We start from the raw sequence: 26,356 nt of genomic DNA, 5'->3' as shown, positions 1-26,356 counted from the left end.
TAATTTTTAAGTTCATGCTTTGTTAAGGACAATGGACTAGTGCAAAGTTTTAACTTGATCGGAGAAAGGAAATGGGTATACCAGACAGGCTGAAAGAGTTGATAAGCTTTGTAAAAAAATAATGTAGATCTATTTTCTTCTATATTGTTAAGTCAAAAGCTTTTCAAACAACTTCAACCGTGCGTTAAGATAGGACATCAAGATATTACCTAGGCTTTGATTTGCCTGGCCAGCAAAGGTCAAGGGTTACGAGACTATAGACACACTGTTCAAAGCTATGTATTGTGTTTAGATAATAATGCGCCGAAGGGTAAGTTTCATTATCAGCAGATATGACGTCACGAGATGCCGTGCTTGGTGGCGGCTCAAGTGACTGACCTACGACCCGTCTTTAGGGATCACAGCAACGGTAGGAAGTTGAGAACAACACTGTTTCACGGCTAACTTGGGGGAGGAGGGGGGTGCCCACACAGTTTTACTACGTCAATAGATCTAATGCACATGTGACCGTGATGTCCATTCCTTTCCAGCCCCTCCCCCCTTTTTCACCCAAATTTCCCTTCCATCCTATAGCTGTGAAGTGTGTTTTGTTGAACACGGGGACCCATGGAACTTGGAAGCCCACTGTTTACAAACAAGATCCTACGGACGTAACCCACGACTAGGCTCTCTCTATGGCCTGGCCAGGGATTTCAAAAGTCCAGATAGTCAGGGCGCTGAGATAATGGGGAAGAAGAAAAAAAAAAAAAGTAGATTTGGACGGGGATAGAGGAGGAAAAGAAATCAATATGGAGGCGAGCTATTACCAGAGGATCAATAGCTCGCAGTTGTTTATAGGAGGTGACGCAACCAACTGATGACACGGGAACACACGGGAAGATCTGTGTCAGCAACCATTTCGTCTTGACACTAGTTCGTGACATTGGCTATTCATCTACAAGCATTATCACAAATGTAAAGGCTTAACACTGAAAGAAGCAGTTCGAGTTTCCTAGACTTTCTTCATAAATTCATCCTAGGTCAGCACTACAAACAATCAAATAAATTATAAAGCAATGTATTCCTGGTCTAATGGTATGGGGCTAAGGTTCTCAGGTACGTCTCAGCCTCCTTATCTTCCATTCTGAAGGAAACATTCCAAACATGTATAAAATACAAAGACAAATGTCATTTAAGACACTTTCTAAGATTTTTTTTCTGGTGCCTGATAATGAAGCAATAACAACAATGTTGTTTAACTACATAAATACAAGAACTACAATGATACATGTAATAATAAAACCTTTTTTTTTTTTCATTAGAAAAGGGAACTTGCAACAACATACATTCACGCCAGTAAAAAATGTAATCATCACTAGACAAACAGACATTTTAACAACTGACAGCCACTGAGTTTAGGAATGAGACCTTTCACGGAAAGCAACACTGAAGCAGACGACAGCTACCTTGTTTATGAACTTGACCAGTTCGTCCCGCTGCACACACAGCACACTGGAATTCGCGGCGTAGTAGAAAACATCCCCAGGGAGCATGTGCAGGTTGCTCAAGTCTAGCGGCCCGAAGAACTCGCCATTGGACGCATACAGATCCCCCTCACAGGAGGGCTGCAGGTCCAGCTTTGTAGACCACGTGATGCCAGTGTCAAGGAACTGGACTTCAGGGCATGATAGAGCCAAGGCCTGCCATTGCCAGCTGGCGAAAGAGGAAACTGGTGTGGTGTCCTGGCATCCAACTCTATCCAGCAGTAATCCAAAGAATGTCAAGTGTCACTCAACTGATTCTTTCAAACGTGTTTCATTAACTCTACACTTTTGAACTCACTACTGAATGGTGCACTAGTTCACACTGCGTATATAAAACAATGACTTTGCCAGAACCACAGGCACAGCTTAACAAACTGCAGCTCTTGTCTGAAATGTTTCAATGTAGTATTCAAACATTGACACGCGTTAAGAAATCAATACAATCAGAACGAGGATGCTAAATGATAATTTATGTTAGAAGTGTTAAAAACAAGTTCCTAATTACAAAAAGGAAGATTCCTAAAGACAAAGTTCACACGAATACTAATCCCAGCCCTAAAAGGGTTATGTCAAGATAAATACTTGGTTTCCTAACACACCTAAGAAAGCACAGCTACCATGGCCTGATCAGTGACACCAATGAACACACTTTGTCATTACTCTTACATTATAACAGGCTTAGGAAAAAAACCACGATTCGACCAACTCATTGTGTTCAATCATTTCTCCCGGCACAGAAAAGACGTGCTCATTAAGAGACAAAACAGCAGTCTCTTGGAGGTCAATATTGCATGCCTAGAAACCAGCCCGAATAGTCTTAACTACTAGTGTATAAATAAACCAAACATTAGTTCCTGCTAGTCTCATGTCAACCAAGTTTCTACTTGGGGAAAAAACAGCCCACCAGCAAAGGAACGTGAAATGCCAAGAAGATAAGACTGGGGTTATTGCTGTTGTTTTCAATAATTGTGGGCGTTGATTTGCTGCAGGCAAACAAAACAGGTTAAGTCAGTATTGACTAAACAGTCAGCCAACGTACAGCACAAGACATCGACCTTTAAGTTCACAGCTGCACAGGTCATGGGGAAGAAATACGGAAGACCTCAAGGCGACAACAAATTTTTAGTTTAGGATTCTTTGTCATGGACAACAATGGGATGTTTATTTCAGTTCATTGCATGTCACAACTTATTACGGGAGTAACTTTTGATAGTTTTTATTGGACGCTTGCTTGAGGCATCTACATAAACCTGAAACCCCCCCCCCCCACACACACACACACACCTTTTTTTTTTCCTAATAAAGTGCTTGTACTGGTATAGATTTTGTTCAAATCTTTCCTAAAGAAGAGAGACACACACACATGGATAATTGCAATGATCGTCAGTTATCAAACAGGTCGTGTATTGAATTGAGCTAACGACTAGCTCCACTAGTGATGGGATTGCGCAATGGCTTTCCTACTTCAACGATAGGAAAAGAAAAAAAAAGGCAGCTTAAATAATAATGCTCGCACTCGTTTAACACAAAGGTTTCCTCTTAGGCTAGACTGGCATTCATTGGATCTCCACTGGAGGAGGGGGTAAGGAGACCTTTGGAACTCCAATGTGTTGACATGAATGCATCGTTGGGGTTATGTACAACGTTCTCTCTCTCTGATAGTCAATAACAGGTGGAAATGGTGACTGGTCCTCTAATAGTTCTCACATAAACCTTATTACTTTTTTGTCTTCATATTTTCTCTACAACGACATCGAGGCAATATGGAGATAAATATATATATATATACATCGACGATGTGCACTTTTAGGCGCTGATAAAACTGGGGTTGTACATCTTGATAGTTTTTTTTTGTTTTATTCAAATCAACATAAAATAGATAAACTCTAACTCTGGGGTGATCTACAAGACCAGCACCTCCTGTGACAAGACCAGCTAGTAGAGTAAATGTGCTGGAGCCACATATCTACACAGCACTCAAAGGAAGGTCTGCATTGGTTAGGGATTTGTCAGGCTTAAGCTTTCCCCCCGTGAATGACGTACTGCCTTGGCCGGGTCTTTGTAGTTCATGTCAAGGCGTTTATTCAGAAATTATACCTGTCCACTGTTGAGCAGACACAAGGTCTAGACTCGTTAAGTCGCCTGCCTACAGCTCCCTCATTACAACATAGGTCAATAATGTGCATATTGTGAAGGCCATCAATGCGCATTTTTCATAGTGTCAATAGAAGCGGTGATTGCCAGTTGAACCCAAATAAATAAAATGTTTACTTGCAAATATGTGTTTGAAAACCAAATAATAGAGAGAAATGAAATCATCTAAACTTAACCAACTCTGCAATCAAAATCAATGGTTGAGAAGAATTTCTGTCTTCACCCTAGGATTCAGCATCCATAGACTACACAAGTAACGTCCAGGGGCATTAAGTAGGTGTAACAGAACATCGTGGGACAAAACACTTGGACCAAGCGAGATGGAGAGCAGATGAATCACGTAGAGTACGAGGAGATTTTTATTTCGGACTAGCTTTGTTTTTTCCCAAGCTAAAGCGTCCACGACCAACGTCCTGTTTATCAGTGCCACGGCAAGATAACTCATACAGAACCAGATAGGAGGTTTGAACTAGTGACTGCCCTTAGGGTCAAGTGTGTAACATTTCTGGAGTAGACAAATGATAAACAATAGAGCTTAGGCTAAGATAGCAGACGACACTGGCGTGAAATACGTTGAGCCTAAGGAAATAAAATCATCCTTCCCCACTTGGTAAACAGTGTGAGTTCAAAGTTTCCCAAGTCAATGTGAGTTCTACATGGTCAGGTCAACGTGATTAGTGGAATATACAAAGGTCCTTGGATTCGTATTTCTAAGCTCTCTTTTTCTAAAAGTATCATTTGTCGCGTACGTCACCATGTTACTTTAACACAGTCACTGCCTTTACTCTTAGCTTCTTGGAAAGGCTAGGTTCTATTTGGCAAGTTTTCACGCTGTCCTCAAACGCTCAGAAAAAAAAAATATTCCTAGAGCACATCCGAGATTTGAACTTGAGCCCATCAGTGCAACAACCCAGCGGTCGATGCCACTCAGCCATATGCCCAATTTCATGACTAAATGTGCGTCCTGATCTATACTTAAGAAACGTTCTTTTGGTCATTCAACTCGATGCATGCAGCATGTCCTCCTGATGTTGGTACCAATGACAACATGTTTAGCTTGACTGAAAGTCCTGTGACAACTTCTGTCTATCCATACACACATGGTCCCTCCAACAAATTTCTAACCATTTAGAACAGGCCGTTTTCAATCCATGACCTAATGTTTGTAAACAATGGTGTGCGTGGCTTGCAGTTACTTCATAGAAAGAAAACCCTGAGACACTGCAGTAAATAACACTACAGCTACAAGAATATACAAATCTATTTAGAACGTTCAACTCCAGCTCTACTCATTCTAAGACTTGACTAACACCGAACATTTCTTACAGTTTAATTGGATCAGATGCGCGTACCCAACAAATGACTCGTTTTTAAAGTGTTGCCTGTCGTTGCCACAACTTTGTAAATCGGACATGTCGAATTCGACCTTTTATTTTGTAGCTTAAGACCTTGTGTTGAGAAATTATTTATGGCCAGGAAATACACACTAATCAATAACAGGTTACCGTTGCATGAAAGGTCAACTCGGAGTCTGGCAAGAGTTATACAAATCAATGCATAGAGCACCAAAGTTATTGTGCACATTCGGTTCAGCTATCAATAAACAAGCTCTTGACTACAAATGTCAGATGAACAGAGTTTAATTAACCACAGGGCGTAATTTAGATGGCGGTCTGGAGGGGGAAAAAGTGGGGATCACATTAAGAAGATGAAAGTATTTTAAAAACGTATCGACTACATAACATAAGGGTTTCAGTCTCGGGGAAGGAGAGGATCTCTGTTCACTGCACTATTAACTCTTTCTCTCCGTAATTATTTACCACATTCTGGTAGAATCAACGCTGGTATCGTCAGTTAGGAGAGAAAGTGTTAAGGACTAAGTTGGTCACCTGTTGGCTAGAATCTACAATGTTATGTAGTACATTCCAAGATGTCCTCAGTTAAAAAAAAACAATAGCAAACAAGTTGGGTCTCTTTCGCGTCTTTATTTTAGTTAAACAGTCAAATCCGCGGCTTGTATCTGAGAAGAAAAAAAAACCAAACCAAGTTGCCATGTACACCTATTGACTGAGGGGAGACCATTGAATCGTGCAGTGATAGCAAGCAACCTTTCTTTGGCTTGGAAGTAAGGATAATAAGGAACCCTATTTCGTTATACTACTTAGGCAAAACCTGAGTGTCCAAGAGGCAGGAATTGGATCCACTTATTGAGCTAATAACTTGTAGAGAAACGGATGGGGGAAATATGTTTTAACGAATTTCCTAAAAGACCGCCGCATAACAAATCACACAAGAACTGCATCCGGATATCAACAACTCATTAGCACGCATCTTCCATTTGGTCGGCGTGTTTTATCACGTGGGTCCCACCCATTAAAACCACACGACGAGCTCCCTCTCAGAATACAAGAGTAGTAATTAGATTCTACGTCCCAATGTCTCACTTCTGTGCTAGACCAAAACGGTTGATCACGTAGTCCAGGTTACTAAAGGAAGTGAAACACGGCACACAATCCACTGCCACACTTTGCCAAATTAGTCCACACTTTTTGAATTACTTTGTACGGTGGAAGAAAATTCAGGAGGAAAACAACAGCAACACAAATATGGAACGAAACTAAATGTCGCCTAGTCCACACATCCCGCTAAGACGAAACAATAACCCAGTGTCCGAAACTTTGAAACAGCCCACGTCACCAAACGAACGGTCTCTCGCTGTCGCGATCCTTCGCCATCAGCACAAAACAGGGAGTTGGGGAAGAAGACGACCAAAAAAAAAGAGACGTTTTGTCTTCACTTATTTCAAAGAAATGTGAACGAAAGAAAAACAAACAAAAAAAAAGGGAGACAACGTCACAAACACATACACCTCCATGTTGCGTCTGCTGGCCAGAACTGACAACGTCAGTATCGATGCTGGCAAAAATACGCCCGCTGGACAGCGTAGAGAGCTGCCACTGTGGTATCGACGCTGGCGCGGTGAGATGGCTAGCCCCCCGAAACAAACCACGACAGTGTCGGATGTATCGATGCCAGCGTCGCGTGTAGAGCGGGTATCTAGGCCTAATGTAAAAATAGCAGCACGTTCGGGAATTTCAACAGAGGCTACCTGTAGCTGGTACGCTCACACTAGCGTTGTGCCTTGTTCAATGGCTCATTATAAGCTGTGAAAACACACGGAGATAAGCAACTAGTTAAATACAACTTCAGTTGGAAATGACTTTTTTAATAATTTTTTTTTTTTAATTTTCATTCGTGAGTTCTTGGTGGTATGATAAAAGTAGAGAAAAAAATGCCTTCCATTGTGTGTTTATCATTGTTTAGTAGACTGTATTTTTAAAAAAATATTCTTTCACGTATTAATTTAAAAAAAAAACAGTCTAGGATTAAATCAAAGAAAAAAGCAATACTGAAGTTCTCATTAAGAGAGATAAAAAGGTCAATGTTTTACTGTATTGTCTTGAATCCGATTAAGGGAGAGTGCAGTATTTCATGTGGCGGACCTACTTACAATATCACAAAGCAGAGTCCGACTGTATTATGCTTTCCCCTAACAAAGCCCCCAACTTAAACTACAAATTAATGTCAATATTTTCAAAAATTTACTTTACTATTATCTGTGCTTACAATAAAATGTGCGCGCGCATTATAAGTAAATCTGAAATCTGTATAAAAAAATGTAAGCACATTTGTTTAACCTTAGCGAACACTTTTATTTATATACATAACTGGAAGAAAAGGAACAAATCTAAGACTTGAGAGATCAAAGGTCACACACGTGAAAAGGGAACTCTTCAATGTCTGGTGAACATGTTCCTCCTTGGAGGACCGGTGTATTAGCCAAGGCACTGGAGATGGTCCCTGCGTGTGCAAACACCAAACGGTGAGAGGGTCCAGACGACGGTTAGGAGTCAATCAACAGGACATGGTCAAACAGAGCATAGACACCAGATGCCTTGTTGACTAGACCCACAATGGCCAACTTTCACACCAAACACGACAACACAGGGTGTCGTCCATCACGACGACATGTACTGTAAATTATATCTCATTATTTCTAGCATCAAATGGAGAAAACTAATTTCCATATAAAAAGTATACTGGACTTCAAATGTGGAAAAAAAATGTAATAAGTTTTAAGCCATTTGACAAGAGTTTGTTTTAGGACTGACACCTCGCTAACAATCCAGAAATGAACAATTCCTTATGATCAGTAGGAATTTGGATACACGATGACCTAATAGAAAACAAAATGTTACAAATAGAATTCCTAGTCCAACAAACACAAGTACATTCGTCGGAAAACAACGTAGCTCATCTAGAAATACAATAAGACCATGGTAACAAAGTAATTAACTTTCTTTTAACAAGAGAGATAGACAGACAAACAGACAGTGTGTGTGTGTGAGAGAGAGAGAGAGAGAGCGAGAGAGAGAATGAGAATGGCTAAAGTGATGGGCACCATGAGCAGCTAGCCCTCCCAAAACATCCAACGATCAATAAAGGCCGGAACGAACTACTTCCTCTAGCCCTAGCGTTATTGATCAGCTGCTTGCGTCAATGTGGAGAAGCCGTGGTGCTGGAATCAAGCCCTGATAAAAATAAAAAACTGTTTGGGTGCTTGGAAGTAGAAAAAAAAATAGTACGGTCATTTGGTGACGAAAGATGACAGGGAAATATTTGAACATTTAGTGGTCACGTGATTTTGTCTATTTTATAATGGGATTAACAAGTCACGTCTGTCAGCTCCGAAAACACCAACACCATTAGCGCAATGAAAGAAGCATAGAAGGTTTCAAGATCATATGTTTCTATGGCCGACGGCTAACGAGGGTGTCATGTACCCAATAGAGTTGGTTGGACTCAAGGGCGTCCTAAAAAATTAAATTACCAACGAGGGTGTCATGTGTCAGGTACCCAATAGAGTTGGGTGGACTCTGGGGCGTCCTAAAAATGTAAATTATCAACGTGGGTGTCATGTGTCAGGTACCCAATAGAGTTGGGTGGACTCTGGGGCGTCCTAAAAATGTAAAGTATCAGTCTTCAACGAGATTCGAACCCGAGCCCCCTCAGTTCAGAAGCTGAGCGCTTTACCCAAAATAAAAGACTTTGAATCGGTAGGATTGCCAGTTCCGAACTCTCTAACCCAAACATTAACTGTCACATGACCAAACCTTCCGCCATCAACAAGCAATGCTCGCTTTTCCTCTACAATCTTAAATCCACCGACTCAATTAGCCTTGGGGAGGGGGGCACACTATGGTATTATGGCTGTGATAATTAAAACAGAATGTTTATTTAAACAAGTCCAAAATTGGGCGTAAGTTGAGAACAATATATTCCTGTGTTTCGGTCTCTATTGTCAGTGACAAAAGTGGTTTCATATCAAAAGAGGTATGACAGAATCTCGAATGCAATCCACTTGTAAGTACTGAAAGTGAAACGACCCAACGCTCTGAATGAAGTCAACTAGACACAACACAGGAACAGCGTGTCAAGTACAAGGTCAGCCAATGACGCCAAACTGCGGCTATTAATAGACATCTGATGAGACTACGCATTCCCAAACTATCCATCTTACTCAGAGCCAAAGGTAACAGCAGACACAAAAATAAAGAGCATGGAATGTGTTTAGATTCACAGCATTGGTGTCATTCGTTCAATAGGGAAGTAGACGTATGCAGGCATCCTACTTTTGCCAGCTCATGGGCTTATCGTAATTGTTTAGTAGACAATTGAAAACTGCCTACAGTGTCTAACTAAAAAGAGAACAGAATTTGTCAACAAATGTGTTGACAATGAACACTGACAAAACATAATTTAAAAAAAGAAAAGTTCTGGTCGAAATCCACAAAGGATTACCATTAAGCAAGATTAACAATTTTGTAATACAATATTTTAAATATTATTTTTTTTTTTAAATTGTCAACATTCTAAAAATAGAACCACTAAAAAAAAAAATTAAATGTATGCCATGTCTGCACCAACAAGTCATGAAAAAAAAACTCGCATCCAGAAATGAGTATCACGTGACGAGACAACACATAGCACTAGATCTAATACATATATTCATAAACCCAGACCGCGACACCATTAAAAACCGCGTTGTTGCCGCACAGAAAGTGGGGGGTTTTATTTCAGGGGAGATAATACAGTTTAATAGTTTCCAAAACTTCCTAGAAATAACTGTCTCCCCATAATGAAAGACAATCTTCGACTATATAAAAGGAACTTTCAAATTTTAGCGTACACCAGACAACAGTGTATGCTTTACAACTCTATATTTGGAAACAGATTTTTAAAATGTATGCCTAGGTAGGTCTATACATTGTACATAACAATGCATGCTAGGGTTGCCCTGTTCTAAGTACATATTTACCTGATAGAGAAAATGTATGTAGGTAGCAAGTAAACAAAGGAGAACAACACGGAATAGTGACAAGTAGACCAGACACTAAAATAGAAAGAGGCTACTACAAGGTGACCCTGGTGAGAGACTGCTGTATGAACAACATTCCATGAGTACTTTTTTCTTCATCCTCAAACCAATTTTATTTTAAGGACGTTTTTGTTTTTCTTTTTGGCACAGCGATTAAATGAAAGTCAAATTCTTAGCCTAAGGGTGCCTATTTTTACCTTAGATGCATTTGCCTACATTTTTTTTACTCCCACCAGTCCAAGATGAACAACAGATTGCGAAACCCGGAAATAAAATATTCAAATATGTCACAACAAATGTCATTGAAATATTTGTATCAAACCTATTGGAAACTATTTGAGAATGGAATAAGGGTTGTACTTGATCACTAATGCTCCTCTATTTACAGCTACTAACTGGAGTGATAAGGTCCACATAACACAACATGAGGCTGTGCCAGCTACTAGCTGGAGAGATAATGTAGTAGTGTAGATGTATCATAAACTTGAGTGAACTATTAGTTGGAATGATTAGGTACACATAACACCATGTGAGGCTGTGCCAGCTGCTAGCTGGAGAGATAATGTAGTAGTGTAAGGATAACATTAAGTGAAACTTGAGTCAGCCACTAGCTGGAGTGACAATGTATGCATAACACCACATGAGGCTGTGCCAGCTACTAGCTGGAGTGACAAGGTATACATCACACCAAATGAGGCTGTGCCAGCTACTAGCTGGAGTGATGGATGTATTGAAACCAACAGGTTTTTTTTTAATGAATGATATCATGCCACTAATTAAGTGTACACTATCACTTATCAGCTTGTTCAAATCAAAGACCAGCACTTTGGTAAATACGATTAAAAAAAAGGGCTGATAATTTTTTGTTCATGCAAATTAGGAAAAAATAATAAATGATAAACAATAAAACAAAACAAACAAAAAAAGACAAATGGATAACGGAGTAGGTGTAGGAGCATAAACCTTTTCTCTCTGATATCTAAAAGAATAACTTTTTTTTTAATTCTAAGATTTTATTTATAAAAAGGAAATCAAATGCAACTTTTTAAAATTGGTCTTAAAAAGAAAACTTTAAGCTAGAAAATACAAAACATTTTTAACTCTTTCTCTCCTAACTGACGATACCAGCGTTGATTCCACCATAATGTGGTAAATAATTACGGAGCGAAAGAGTTAAAAAATATCAGTTTCCTTTAAAGAATGGATAAAAAAATATGTAATTAACCTAAATGTGTAACAAATTGTGGAAGTTATTGATGTAAGCAGAAATTAGCCCCACCCATTGATGCTATCAGAGTAAGTTTTTTTATAAGCTTACTTTTCCAGATCATCTTTTTTCTTTATTGGGATAAACTCTTTATATTTACTTAAAAGAAAAGTATAGATTAATTTCAATTTAATGAATTTTGCCATTAATTTAATTTTACTGGCATTCACTAGTAACACCAAATATTTTATATGGTACTTTCACAGCAACCACTCTGTTATTCCTCCAATTATTTTGAATAAACTTGAAATTGGTCAGAATGATGTAATTTTTATAGTATCCATTTGCCTTTCATGACATTTATCCAACAAAAATGAACCTTAGCCCAGAAATATATCTATTTACTTCAAGCGTTTAAAAAATATATATTGCTTTGACATTAAACTAAAATGTAAAAAAATTATAGCACAAGTTGTTTTTTTTTCAACTACATTATGTGTTCAAGCTTTCTGAAAATTTGCAAGTACCAAATTGCCTTTTTTTTTCTGCCAGCCTTTTTTTAAGTAACAGTATTTAGTTTACAGTGGAAATCAGCAGAAGAAAAAGTTTTTTAAAAACTTACAGCCATTGGTTGCCCAGTTGCCCTGTCCTGAGTCATCATATTAACTTGAAGAAAGTTGGGAATTCTGGAGGAGGAGTTTGGCAATATCCCCACTGCAGCAAGTGAGGTTTACCTTGAAAAACAAAATCAAGTATTAGTACAATTTTAAAACAAAAGTGTTGTTTATGATTGAAATTCAGCTTTGACATGCTAGACCTTCTAATCAGATCCGTAAACAAGATTACTAAGTTTGTGTTTCACACAAACTCAGATTTGGCCCCAAAAGGGTAGGCATAAGATTTCAACATTTTCAGCACAACTATTAGAAACGACCAACAACCCACAATCCTACCTTCTTCAATACAAAATGCTCATTTTAAGCATTATTATTGCCTGTAATCACTCACACACCTTATGCATGAGGTCCTGCTTATTGCCTGTCTGAATGCAGTTAGCGTAGACATTACACAATTTTCTACATGTAGACCAAGTAATGAGAAATTTATTGCAACATTGACCTTAAGAGTCCTGAATATTGTGTACTTGTTTTAAATAACACTGCTAACTTAATCTTGTCTCACGTTAAATCAAATTGATGTCAACATTTGGTGTATGTACTTGTTATAATGTGTGTGTGTGTGCTTCCTAGGTGAGGATGATGATAGGTTAGGTGATTGGTTGAGGGCTATGCAGTGAGAATGATGAAATATGAGCGCATTATGCAGATGTTGAGAACGGCAGACCACCCACACATATGAAAGAGAAATGTTAACTGTAGCTAATATACCAGTCAATATACTACACAATGCCTAAAGATTTCAGGAAAAGTAGGAAATGATATGATAAACATAAAGTCTGTAATTTAACAGCCTCTGATCTACTAACATTTTTTAGTAAATGCTTTGTATGCCTAGTTTTTAAACATTCACTTTGTCTTTATCTAATTTTCTGTCCATCTTTGTAAGGCTGTCTTTTTTTTTGTTGTTGTTTTCCTAAGGGTCTGAAAGTGTCTGGAAAGCCTCAGAGGGTCTCATAGCATTTTTTCAGGATAATTTTTAAGAACCTAAGACAACAAAAGTGCATACAAACAATGTGTGGTAGATGATATTTTTCCTTTGCTTTATTGACACATTTTTTATCACCCTGTCATTGTATAAATTAGGACAACTGATTAGAACATTATTATATTGATTTTTTTATATATCTATTTAAGGTAAAACTAACTATAAAATAATGGGCAGCCTTCAAGAGAATTTTGAATTACTTTGATCCTTTATTTCTGTTGCCTTTAGATAGTTTTACCCCTGATGACTATGCAAAATGTTTCTGCATCTTTCTAATTTCTCATTATAGTCTAGGCAGAAGAAACTCAAAATTATATTTACTAATGTGTATTACTATTTTAAAATATGATTTGCATATGATTATTTGAAAACTGAAATTGCATTACTTTAGCCTATAGGATAAAGACATGAACATACACATTCAAAATTTAAGAAATTCAAAATAAACACGACATGCAACATTTAATAATAGCAGCACTAAGGTACAAAGGTTATCAATAATGATTTTTAAATACATGTATAGAGTGAAGACTTAATTCTAAGATGTCAGTGCCATCAATAGATCTATTTTTTTTATAATTCACCCTTCTTTTAGGGAAAAAGAAAGAAAACTTTTTCTAGAATTGGGAATAGGTAAAAAATTATTTTATTTAATGTTTCTTTCCTTTTTTAGTATCCATACATCACAAAACTGGTCAGAAGTGTGATTGACTATGCTTAAAATAATGAACATATTAAACCAAAGATTTATCATTTGTTATTGGTTTAAAGAGACAGAAATTAAGATTAAACTTAAAACGGAGCATGTTGATATACTTTCTGTTGCACAATACATTTGGCATCATCTTTTAAGCAAAGTTTGTTGTCAATATGCTCACAATATCTGCTAAGTTGAAGTATAAGGAGACTTAATCAAGCTTACATTGGGCGGGTCATCTTAAAAGATTGTCAAAGAATTGAGGGGCAAAAAAATGTATAGGCTAAAACCAAAATGCAGACAACTAAGACAGCAAGATTATGTCGAGGAAGATCTACGACAAAGAATGAACATTTCATGAGAGATCTGAATTTGATGTGTTGAAGCAAGTCATAGCTGAGATGAAAATTTCACGAGAGATCTGAACATGATGTGTTGAAGCAAGTCATAGCTGTAGCGAAACTGGGATGGACAGAGATAGTTTTTATTCAATCAACTTCTAAAATTCAAATTATTAAAACTACAACTATACCGTATTTGCAACGTGAAGTAAACATAGCATTTTGTAAATAATTTTGTCTTTTTTATAAAAGCAAAAATCTTTCGAAGATATCTCAGTGAAAGCAATTTTCCCTCCAGCCAGCAAGTAAGATATCTTGTTGCAGACCTTTTTTTTTTCACCCAAGTAGTCAAAATAATGATGACAGCTGGGAAAAGTTTGACTATTCAGATATAAGAATGTCTAGCAAAATCACATTAGCAGAGACTTTTAAAAATTTCTTCAGTAAGATTTGATACATATATTCTAGCTTGTATATCTAGCATATTTATTGTACAATAAACTTTAAGCAATTGTCCTTTTCAAATTTTGCCGGATTCTATATAAGATAAGATAAATTTTTATTTGTTCAATCAAATGGAAATTCATTTTTACGACAATTGACAACCTCAGCCTAACTACAGTAAAAATATAGATGCAAATACCAACAACATTCACACACGAAACACATTCACACACAAAACACATACACACTCACTACCAGCTCTTCATGAATTAGACTTTTATGTACTTCTCGATGACGACAGATGACCTTGTAACACTCTGACCGAATATGGAATAAAGGAGTTTTCAAATCTTTCTGTTTTAGTCCTATTGGAAAGGTGACAACCACTTTAAGATCTGTTGTAACAGTGGTTTAATGGGTGCAGGTTGTCTTTAAGAATCATGTGTTTTGAAAAGGCATCTTTCATGGTAGCTGTGTTTGAGTGATATACTATGCTTTTTTAATTATTCTATTTAATCTGTCTTTGTGCCAGTGAGGTATTACTCTACCAGCAGGTGATGGCAAAGTTGATGCTGATGGTTGCTGTATAGAAAAGTTTAATTATTGTTCTGTCTATTTTAAATTTTCTTTGATTTCTAGGATTGAAGAGTCAATGAATTTTGGTGTAAAGGTTTTGACATTGTTCACTCCATTTCAGTTTGTTGTTGATGGTTGTACCTAGGTATTTATATTCTTGCACTTGGTCTACGGTTTAGTTGTTTATACCCTATAAATATTAACCAGTGATACTAACCTGATAACCTTTTAAGGCTAATAGATCTCTAGAATCTAGATATCAGTATGATTGATTCTTTATTCTGAATTAAGAACCGTTACAAACAATAAACAGTTTCAAGTGTTTGTAAGTATTATTAGTATTAGTATTCTTGTCTTAACATTCTCAAGAGAGGAAGAGTGCATTCTTAAAGACTCTAGTCACTAGGGGACTATCTAGAATACAATTGAACAATTCAGTCAATTCTAACCACATCTATGACTATGATCTGTAGATCTAGGTATACACTATCAGTGACTATCTTAAATGCACTTGATTGTTGATCTGTAGTGTAGAATGTAGATCTAGGAATCTAGGTGTACACTTCACTGTGTCTATATACAAATATGCACTGACTTGATTGACTTGTCACTATGACTATCATTCACTATGATATGTCAGTATGAATCTATGAATTGATGCCTCAAGTAGTCAAGACACTCAAGTCAAGATGAGTAAACATTTATAATAATTATAAATAACATTAGCTAGACAAGACTCTAAAAATCTAGCTAAAATCTAATCATACTAGATCTAGATCCTAAGTAAACTAATCTTTTTTAGACAGGATTTCTACGTCTACATCTAAGATTCTAAGTCCAGAATATCTATATAGACTCTAGATCTATATAGATCTAGACCAATCTAGTATCTTTTATCTAGCAATGACTGATAAATACGGAAGCCGCCATCTTGGATCGTGTAAATATGGCGGCCACAGTAGAGTGCGTGGAATCACAAGACATGCATTATTAAATACATTAATTACGAACAATACAAATACATATGTAGACTGAATACTAACAGCATCGTGTATCCAATTTTATTAGAATATTCTCAGTTTTCTTAACTTTCTATGACTTTTTTTTTTGGTCTAATAAAAAAAGTACAACAAACAATCCTTGATCGCGCCACGACTCGCATGCCCGACAACGCCTTTTTGGAAGAGATTCTAACAAAATGCAGAGATGGCAATAAAACATAACCACCAAACAACAACGTAATAAACCTGTTTACAATAATATTTTTAGTGCAATGAACAGCTGATGTAGATACAAAACGAATTCGTTAATAAAGATTATGGAACTAGACTAATCTACATTAAGAAAACAAATCTTGTCGACGAAATAACGTTGAGAGGCGTCATAGCTAACGCGAGGGTGATAAACATTAAAAATTCGCCCTTCATAAAAGCCTTCTTTAAAGTTTTGTTGAAACACAAAACGAGTGTGAATTTCATAATATCCCTACCGTAAATAAGCCAGAGTGGCTAATATAAAATTGCCTTTTGCAACAGGCAAAGTTCAGGACAGATCTTGATTAAAAGACCTCTTTATTGTTAATAGATATCCCCTTTAGTAAGCCATGTTTTTTCCAGACAAATGGTCTTTCGATGAAGAGGTCACATGGAAACCGTACCGGAAATAGATCTAGTAGTATAAGTTTGAGCGTGTAAAATAGTGCTATGGCTATGAGAAAACCATAACACAAACAAAGGGGCAACAATGTTGCTAGGGTTTCTTAAAGTTACTTTTTTGTGCCATTAAAGTTAAATAACGTATCAATAATTATCTTTTGTGACTTGATTATTCTTTTCTCTGTCGGGTTGGCCTAAATTTAAAAATGTTCGATTTAGAAAATGAAAGGAAGCCGTAAACCAAGCAACGTAATATTTATATAGTGATAGTCATATAGAAAAGAATATTAGATTTAGGAGTGGATTTTTTTTTTTACAATCATCCCTAAAAATATAAAAATTAAGGGCCTTTTTTTTATCAGATTTGGGTGACTTGGTCCATTTCATATTTCTATTTTTTTTTAATCCGCCCTGTAGTTTTGCTCTTTGGACTCTACAGACGAACTTGATCCGCTCATATCACGTATTTTTACTTTTGCCGTGGCTAGGCTAACGGCGCATTGCGGTGAGGCCATGGAACGAGCATTTTATTAGGAGTACTAATACTAAAAACATTGAGATTCTTTAGTCAAATATTTGCAATGCACCAAAACATTTGTACTATTTTATTCATATTTCCGATAAATGTGATAACGATTGCAATTATATATTTAACTTTTCTCAAATAACGAAGAATGCGTTCATTTTGAATAGCACTATTTCTTGTTTGTGCGTGTCCATTCAGGGCAACATCTATTTACCTCTTACGGAGTAATGGCGCGAAATATGATTTCACTAACTTCAGGGTTACTCTCCGGTCTTCAATAAACAACTCCTTTGCACGTTTTACGAATAGATATAATATACACTCTTTATATGTCTAAAAATATGATCATAAAAATTACTTTGAAAATAGTCATTGAAAATCACTCCCATTTTTCAATTTAATGTTGTTTTTTTAAGACATTTAGATCTAGATTGTAGATTCATTTAAATCCAGAACTAGAATGTAAAAATAATAAAACTAAAACAGACTTCTATCATTTTATAAGGACTAAAAATGTTTTTGTAAAATGTTTTACATGTTTCGGATGTTCCTTCAGAGTTGAAGATAGTTTAATTCCTAGTCCAAACCTCCCCCAGGACGACGGGGGATGGTAGAGGGCAGGGTTTGAACCCAAACCATCGATAAATCCGAACGACAGTCCAGCGCGCAAACCGTACGACCAGGCAGCCAGGACTCTATGAATATAGTTCGAAATATTTAAATTAATGTAGATTATCTTGGATCTACACTAATCTAGAGTCTAGACATGAAAACTCGTTCCAGCACGTAAAATGGCATCGATGAACTAAAGTTAATAGTTCTTATCATTCTAACCGGAGGCTGCCTGGTCGTGTGATATGCGCTCTAATTTTTCTTTTGATGACTACGGTCCCGGGTTCGAATCCTGCACGTCGCCATTCCCCGTCCTCCTGCGGGAGGTTTGGGCTCCAATAATCTTCAATTCTGAAGGAACATCCGAAATATTTTATAATACAAAATAAACAAAATTGCACGTCCGAAGATGTGATTTAGCAAATTATTAAAAACTGGGAAGTACATGAGCAATATAGTATTGTTTTCCTTTGTTTTTTTTTTGTTAACACACCGTGTGACCTAGATTCCTAGATCGTTTTCAAGCATAGCCAAAACTGCAACCAAAAAAAAGTGGACATATTTATGAGTAATAGACTCGATGGCTATACATGTCTATGTTTAAATTGATTGGCAATTCTATATATATAGTATTATATAGAAATATAGAAAAAAAAATAGATCTATGCCATTCTATGCCATTTTTGCCAAATTATACATGTCTTTCTCTTGTGAAATTCACATATGATTATTGTAATGTTTACAGAAAAATGGGGTCAGTGTGGTATGAACGTATATTTTATGTACTAACGACGCTAACGTATAACTATAATTCGTTTGCTCTAATAATAATGTAATGTGTAATCAGGGGCGGACTGGCTGTACGGGCATTCGGGCAAATGCCCGGTGTGTCGGTACCCAAATGGGCTGGTATAGGGCCAACAAAAGGGCCGCATGGATCTCATTATCACTATGAGATGTATTAAATTATTAAAGATTTTATAATATTCTTTTATAAAAGTGACTCTTGAGAGTCGAGTTAAAAAATCTTTTACAGACTCTATTAACTTATTTCCGATATAAGTAAATTGTTATAGATTACATCCGTAAACAGTACTTAGTAGCCTACTTCTAGTAGGCTTCATCCTATACGCTTACTGACTTAGCGATTAAAAGGCGACATAAGGTAGGTCTATATTTCTTATAAAGATATAGAGCATGCGTATAATTATCGATACATAATCAAACTTAGCATAATGATTTTGAGGACAGGTAGACCAACATGATTTTATACAATTTGTGGGCCGGATTGTGCCTGTGGGCACGTGAAAGCGAAAATCAACTACACTTTGTCATCAGTGTATCAATAATAAAGAAATGCCCTTGTACCTTAGCGAACTGATCACTCCATATGTCCATCAGAGAGCCCTGCGCTAAATGGACTCAAAAACGTCTAGTGGTGCCACGTTTCTCTCTCAAAAGCTACGGTCTGCGGGCTTTTTCAGTGCACGGATCAAAGGTTTGAAACTCACTCCCCATTGATCTTAGACAGACAACATGCTACACTACTTTCAAGAAAGACATTAAGACCTATCTGTTTAAAACTTTATTTTAGATTAGTTTGTCATTTTAGCTGTCGTGATTATGTTTGCATGCCTAATCATCCTAATGTCATCTCAGCGCCTTGAGCCAACATGTTGTTTGTTAACAGCGCTTAGCCAGTTTAGGCTTTATAAATAAAATTATTATGAATGTAATAATTATTGTATAGTAATGCTTGGGCCGATTTCGACACCCAGTCCGCCCCTGTGTAATGCACTATGCGCTATGGTAAAACATTTCGTAACGAAAAAAAAAAGATGTTATTATTATAAATATTCTTCTTGTGAATTTATTATAAGTAATATTTGGGAAAATAACTCCTACCTTGCGCCTCTTTCCTTCCTATCCTGTGTGTGTGAAACTAATTTTTAAAAAATCCTTGCCTGCTTCCTGGAAGAACGTATCCAAAAACGATTGTTTATATGAAATTTCAATATACGATAGTGTTCATTGAAACAGTGTGTGTCTCCGATCGGGTGTAAATAAGAGTTATGTACTTCTCATGTTTACTTGCTTACACCTTGGTCCGTTCATGTTATCAGTGTCCCTCCCTCCCCCAGTGGAACCACCTCTCTTTCTCTATGACAACGTGGACGAAAAAGGGTAATGGGGGAGGGGTTTGGGGGTTTTCAGACTGGACATTTCATGGTACGTTCAGATCGTAATGAAAGGGAGCAAGCAGAGCACAACCAATGTCCTCGACCTTGACAGAACTGTTCCTCTCACTCGCCTTCAGATATCCAGACCTCGAGATCTACCTACTAGTTGCGATACATGTTTAGGCTACAGAGCTACCTGTCAGTAAACTATAGGCTTACAGAGCTACCTGTCAGTACGAGATATAGAGTACAGAGCTATCTTTACCTAATTAATAATACGAATTGATATTATTTGCACGCAAATTTGTTTTTGTAAAATTTATAACTTAAACAAGTTAGCAGTAATGGGAAATAAATTAAAGATAATTTATTATCGGGATTTCGTTGTCTTCAAAGATTTACCTTTTTTTAAAAAAAATAAAGCTTATGTTCACTCACTCCATCTGTCAGGGTGGAATCTTTTACACGATATTTCTCCCACTTCCCGCTCTGGGATCAAGTTGAGACTGCACAATTATTCATTAACGGTAACAACACATGAATCAATGAAAAAAAATGTGTTACTCAATTAGTCGTTAAATTTTATATAGAAATGTATTACACCTGTGTAGAGAATCTGATCGCTTGCTAAAAATGTTAAACTAGAGACTTTCTTATAGCTGGTATATTTCTTGGTTGGTGCGAATAATCTCAAATTCAGAAGGAACATCTAAAACAACTTGGGACGTGGCGGCTGTATGGTAAAGCGTTTGGCTTCCGAACCGAGGGGGTCTCGGGTTTGAATCTCGGTGAAGGTTGGAATTTTGAATTTGGGGATTTTTAGGACGCCCCTGAGTATACCGTCTAACATCTGTTGGGAAAAGGAAAGTAGGTTGGTCGTAGTGGTAGTTTCGTGGCACCTTCGTAAAACGACGGACATATAAAACTGGGACATTTAAATCATCTCCTCTATTGACTGAAAGTGATAACAAATCACTTTTTGTGTACATTTGCATAATAGCGCTATCAAGCAACACTGTATGTGAAATACATATACTTTGTAAATATGTATTGCCTCAAAGCGATTGTCGGATTCACCAGTACCTGCCTCAGGAAGATTATTATGATCTGCTGGCTTGACATGATTTCTTATTAAATCTTATAAAATACAGACGTTGCTTCAAAAAAAAAAAAAATTGTCCTATGCGTCATGCATCTAGTCATGCATGTTAACCAATGACTTAAATTCTGCCATTGGTTTTCTTGGTTGGCTGTGTCTAGAAATTTAGGCGACAAGGCGGAAAATTAGGCACTCTTTAATAACGACCTAAATTTTGAACATATAACTAAACATTTTAAAGTATATTTTTTTTTATCTTTAGGCCTTGGGCTGTTGGTGACGTTATCAAAAATACCAACTGACAAAACGGGAAAAAAATGAGAAATATGGATTTATCTTTGCGTTTTTCTGAATATTTTGTTACATTTTGTTTTTGTATTTGAAGATTATGGTTCAGTGTTTTATGTATAGTGTCTACTTCACTTTAAAGTCTTCCATCCTGAAGGGTTTTATTCAGGACTAAATGGAGAGCTCCACCGCCCCATTTTCCCTCTTAAAAAAAACAGCCTGTATTAATACGGTAAGAAGGACTCATTTCGTCATTGCCCAGCAGCCCACATCATCCCCGCCCCACCGCCGAATTGTTTCAGGTTCACTCTCCCTCATCTGAAGGTCTAGGTCTGTTAAAATCTTGCATCCCCCCTCCCCTTTTCCTCAATCACGATAATAAAGGTTATCTACCTCTTTGTTCTATTGACAAACGATTATGCTTTCTCAGGACCAGGTCACACATACTCAACAAGGCGGGGGGCCACCGGGGTGGATCAAACGGAACATACCGACGACACCTCGTCACTAGCGGGGAGGGGACGTAAGGTGAAGGGCATACGCAGCGAGAGTAAATGAGACACGTAGCCAACACGCGCCCGTTCAACACCTGTTAGGAGATTGATGTGTAGGGGTGATATCAAATTGACATCTCGTCCAATTCTACCTTGCCCTTGTAAATCATTGAGTGTATATCGTCTGCTTGCAGTACATCCGGTGACTTGTTTGTTTTTCAACCTCACTGGACTATATAATACATCAACAAAACAATACAATACAATTATTACAATACAAGAACTTAAGTTTTCAATACACCAAGAATATCAGCGTTACTCGTTGATTAGGAATGTGGAAAAGATCAAGACGTCTGTGTGTAGTAGTCATTCATTGACCTTCTTTGTTGTATATGTGCTCTTATGTGGCATGTTGTTGTTTTGAATTGAAACAAGAGTTCTTATAATTCTAAAAAAAAATTCAAATAAATAAAGTCTTAGTCGTACATGATTTATGAATTATCCCTATCTAACGGTATCTGGAAGAAATTTAGGCCCCGGATATTAAGGCACCCGGAAATTTTGGTACCCGGATAATTAGGCACCTGGAAATTTAGGCACCGGATATTTAGGCACTTTTTGACTAGGCTGAAAATTAGGCACCGGGAAAATTAGGCACTCTTTAATTAGCGACCTTAATTTTGAAAATTATTTTAAAATGTTAACGTATATTTTATCCTTAGGCTATGGGCTATCGGTGACGTTATAATAAATTTCCGGCTGCCTAAATATCCGTAAATATGCGATGCCTAAATATCCGGTGCCTAAATTCCTATCTAACTAGTGTGCCCCGCACCTCTCTCGACCTCACTTTAGTTTACTACACTTACAGCTTAATGAGATACTAAAGATTATATTTATTTACTCATATATCTAGCTGCTAAATACTTACATGACTTACATTTAATTAGGGGGGCCAAACGTCCCAATTTAGGTGTGACGGTCACGCTTAGGACAGTCTGTCATGCTTTCCGTAAAAAGTCCGTGCGGGACTTATGTTGGATGCAGGCTTGAGAAGGTGTGACCTATCCATCTCCAGCGTCTCTGAAGGATGCCTACTTTGATGGGTTGCTGCTTTGTTCTTTGCCACTGTTCCCCATTCGAGGTCTTCGAGATCTTGTCTGGCCAATGGATCATAAGAATTAAATTCAGATCGTAATTTTCAATTCTAGTAATCCTTCATTAAGATACTTCTCCAACATTGAAATACCTAATGATAAATCAATTCACAGCCGCTAAATGTACTTTTCCCAATCTTACAGTTTTTCCATAATAACAGTTTTCTACCAATAGACTACACTTTGAAATTAATTTAAAATGTATGACATAAAACACATATGTACAAGAATCAAATGTGAAGCAATCGTTTCTAAAGGTTTGGCCCCTGTATAATGAACAAAGTAAAAAACTACGTTAGTGATGCCCAGTTTTTTGACTGCGTTTCCCCTAATACAATTTTTGTGTGTGCAAATTCGTCGATTTAGAATAGAACAGAATTTCAGGCTATGGAAAAACAGATGGTTAGCTTTGAAGCCTTTGGTGATGTGGCAAAATATGTTGGCCACAGCTGGGGTTGCGCAGTCCCGGGAAATACTGCATTCTTCACTAATCTTCGGACTCGAAGACAAGTCTTATTATTATTATTTTTTCCCCAAAGATATACATAAAGTGTTAAATTTCTGAAAAATCGAAACTACCCGTTCAGTTTCCACCCAGCTTCCATGAAGAGTTTCCAAGTAGGATGACTTGTACAAATTACTTTGGCTTAATTAAACTGTTATCTATTTATTTATTGGTCTACATGTTTTTTTTACCCAAAAAACTTAAACTGCTCCTTTGCACATGCGCAGTTCACGTCGTCTCTTTATAAACATTTCCCCCATAGAATCGTGGTTGAGAAACGTATATGACTTCGTTGCTGAACTGAATGACTCGGGTTTAATTACTGATGTGTCTAGGACTTGTTAATGTGCTGTTTCATAATAGCACGTGAAATTAGATTTAGATTTTTTTTTAAATTGAGAGTCTGTCGAGTTATATTGAAAATTTAGTACTTCTTTTTGACAGTAGGCCTACATTTTTATACTTTTTTTTTAGTTTGTGCTATTTAGATTTAGATTTGATAAGGCTCTAAGCTCTTTGATATATATGGCGGGGCTACTTGTAATCAACAATAGACAATATTTCTTTTTTGCTATTTCTTCTAAAAATGATGAAAAATATCACTGGGACTATTTCTTGAGGGCAAGTATATGGGCTCTTATCTATAGCTAGTGAAACTCTCAGCTGTATTTCCTGTTGGTAATTCCAGCACTGGTGGTTTTTGTTTTATGACACATTTGCATTGTGCCCCCTCAGACCTTGCGATCTACAGGGCAGATGATGTTGGCCAACGGTTAACGAGCAGTGTAACATATATATATATATATATATATATATATATATATATATATATATATATTGGTATTATATGTAAATTTGCACACTAGCGCGTCAGTGCAACACCGCTTGTGTTTACGTAATAAATGGAGTTCCTAATATGTCTTCCCTCTTAAACACTAGTTTGTTATTTGTGTAATACAAATATTCTACATGGTGTCAGAGTAAAACTTAAAAATCTGTCCAGACAAAGGTTTTTATTAATCTAATAATGGCTTCTTTTTATTTTGAGCAACCAATCTTGAATTGGAATGCTAAAGATCTATATCAAGAGTTTTTAAGATTTCAACAGCAGGTGAGCTTTTGTTTCAAAGGACCGTTAGCTGGTGCCGATAGTAAAAAAAAAAGCCGGATGGCTGGGAATGTGGATAGGTCAACAGGGCCGAGAAGTTTACAAAGCTCTTAATATAAATGATAGTGAAGACCAACATGTGTCCAGCACAACGACCAACAGCCTCACTTTCTCTAACAAAAAACAGGCACCCATTAGAGTTGGTTAGACTCATGGGCGCCCTAAAAATACCGAAAGTCAAAATCCCAGTCTTCACAGAGATATGAGCCAGGTTAGGAAGTCAAGCTCTAAACTGCTCAGACGAGGCCCCCATCACATTTGCAAAGCTGACATTTAAATGAGATAATACTGAAAGAAGACACAAACAGTGTTCTTAAAAAGTAACCACGCAACACAACCATTGTCCGCAGGTGGACGATTTAGATTTTCCTTTCGCCGTCTGCGTCTGTCCTATTTGCGCGCTGGACTGTCGTTTGGATTTATCGATGGTCCCGGGTTCAAACCCTGCCCGCTGCCATCACCCGTCGTCCTGCGGTAGGTTTGGACTAGGAAGTAAACTATCTTCAACTCTGAAGGGAACATCCGAAACATGTAAAACAAACAAACAAACATTTCTAAAAGTCCAAACCAAGATAATTGTTTTCAATACGAGCAGGGGCGGACTGGGTGTCAAAATCGGCCCGGGCATTTCTATTCCATCAGGCCCATAAATTGCATATTATATGATGGGCATCCAATTATAGGCATGCATGTCCCCAAAATCGGTATGTTGAGTATCGATAACTGTACACATGCATAAAATGAGCTCTATATTTTTATCAGAAATATAGGCTTTATGTTGCTTTTTAATCGCTAACTGTGTAGGCTATTACATTATTTCGGAAAATGTGTTAGATCAAATTAGTATTACACTGTAGAGAGATTTCTTTTAAACACGATGCCGCTTTTATAAGATAATATTATAAAACCTTTGACAATTTAATTCATAGTGGCATCCATGCGGCTCTTTCGGTGGCCCACCGGCCCATTTAGGTATCGGCCCACCGGGCATTTGAATGCCCAAATGCCCATATAGCCAGTCCGCCACTGAATACGAGGTTTAAAGCTTTAGTAGATTGATCTGAAAAAGAACTAAATATAGTGTTTATGTTAAAAAAGCATTTGTGAGCAGACATGTACACCTAGACAAAACCTAAAGCTGTATTCTATTTTGCAATATAGCAATAGCCTTCGTGACAACGTTAAACATGTGTATCCCACTACTTTTGTGTGACATTAGCCTTCAGACGAACCATTACCACTTCCGGCGTTAACAGCCTTGCGGAACGAAGAAACACAGAAGCACCATTTTGTTCTTCAAGGTCAGCAGAAGTCAGAAGTTTGTGACTATCCACTAAGATTCCCACAATCCCTTTTCGACATTCCTTTCCCTGCCCCTTTTCCACGAGACAAATCAAATAGTAGTGCCTACATTAAAAAACAAACAAAAAAACTAACCATTCTCTAGTTAACAAGGTCCCTCTAATTTGGGGGAGGGGGGATTTTTTTTTTAATGACGTAACGGTCGTCCACAAATACTAAAGGTTATCGCCTAAGGGTGAAGAAGAAGAGACTGTAGGTCAGTGAGGCTCACTTTGTTTGGCTCCCCCCCCCCCCTTTCTCAATTCAGTCCAGTTTTGTATTCAA

At 37.2% G+C, this 26,356-nt stretch overlaps 1 protein-coding gene across 10 annotated transcripts in view; it reads right to left on the bottom strand.

The window, feature by feature from the left end:
- The window catches only part of LOC106080160 (mastermind-like domain-containing protein 1), a 40,486-nt gene extending 23,794 nt beyond the window's left edge, over positions 1–16,692 (bottom strand). For 4 of the 10 annotated variants that reach the window (XM_056013595.1, XM_013241509.2, XM_013241515.2 and 1 more), the window contains exons 1-2: positions 16,536–16,692; positions 11,946–12,057 (exon numbers count right to left, since the gene is read on the bottom strand). In XM_056013595.1, coding sequence (XP_055869570.1) covers positions 11,946–11,984 — 39 coding nt within the window. In that variant the 5' untranslated portion in view covers positions 11,985–12,057; positions 16,536–16,692. Of the gene's footprint in view, positions 1–1,445; positions 6,457–11,945; positions 12,058–15,263; positions 15,744–16,535 lie in introns of those variants that run through there. The other 6 variants (XM_013241502.2, XM_056013596.1, XM_056013592.1 and 3 more) reach the window with 6 other exon arrangements.
- Between the last annotated feature and the right edge of the window lie 9,664 nt (positions 16,693–26,356).

Source organism: Biomphalaria glabrata, chromosome 16, assembly GCF_947242115.1.
Source record: "Biomphalaria glabrata chromosome 16, xgBioGlab47.1, whole genome shotgun sequence".
In the NCBI taxonomy this organism is placed as follows: domain Eukaryota; kingdom Metazoa; phylum Mollusca; class Gastropoda; family Planorbidae; genus Biomphalaria; species Biomphalaria glabrata.
The sequence above is the reverse complement of the archived record's forward strand: the minus strand, read 5'-3'. Positions and strand labels throughout refer to the sequence as shown.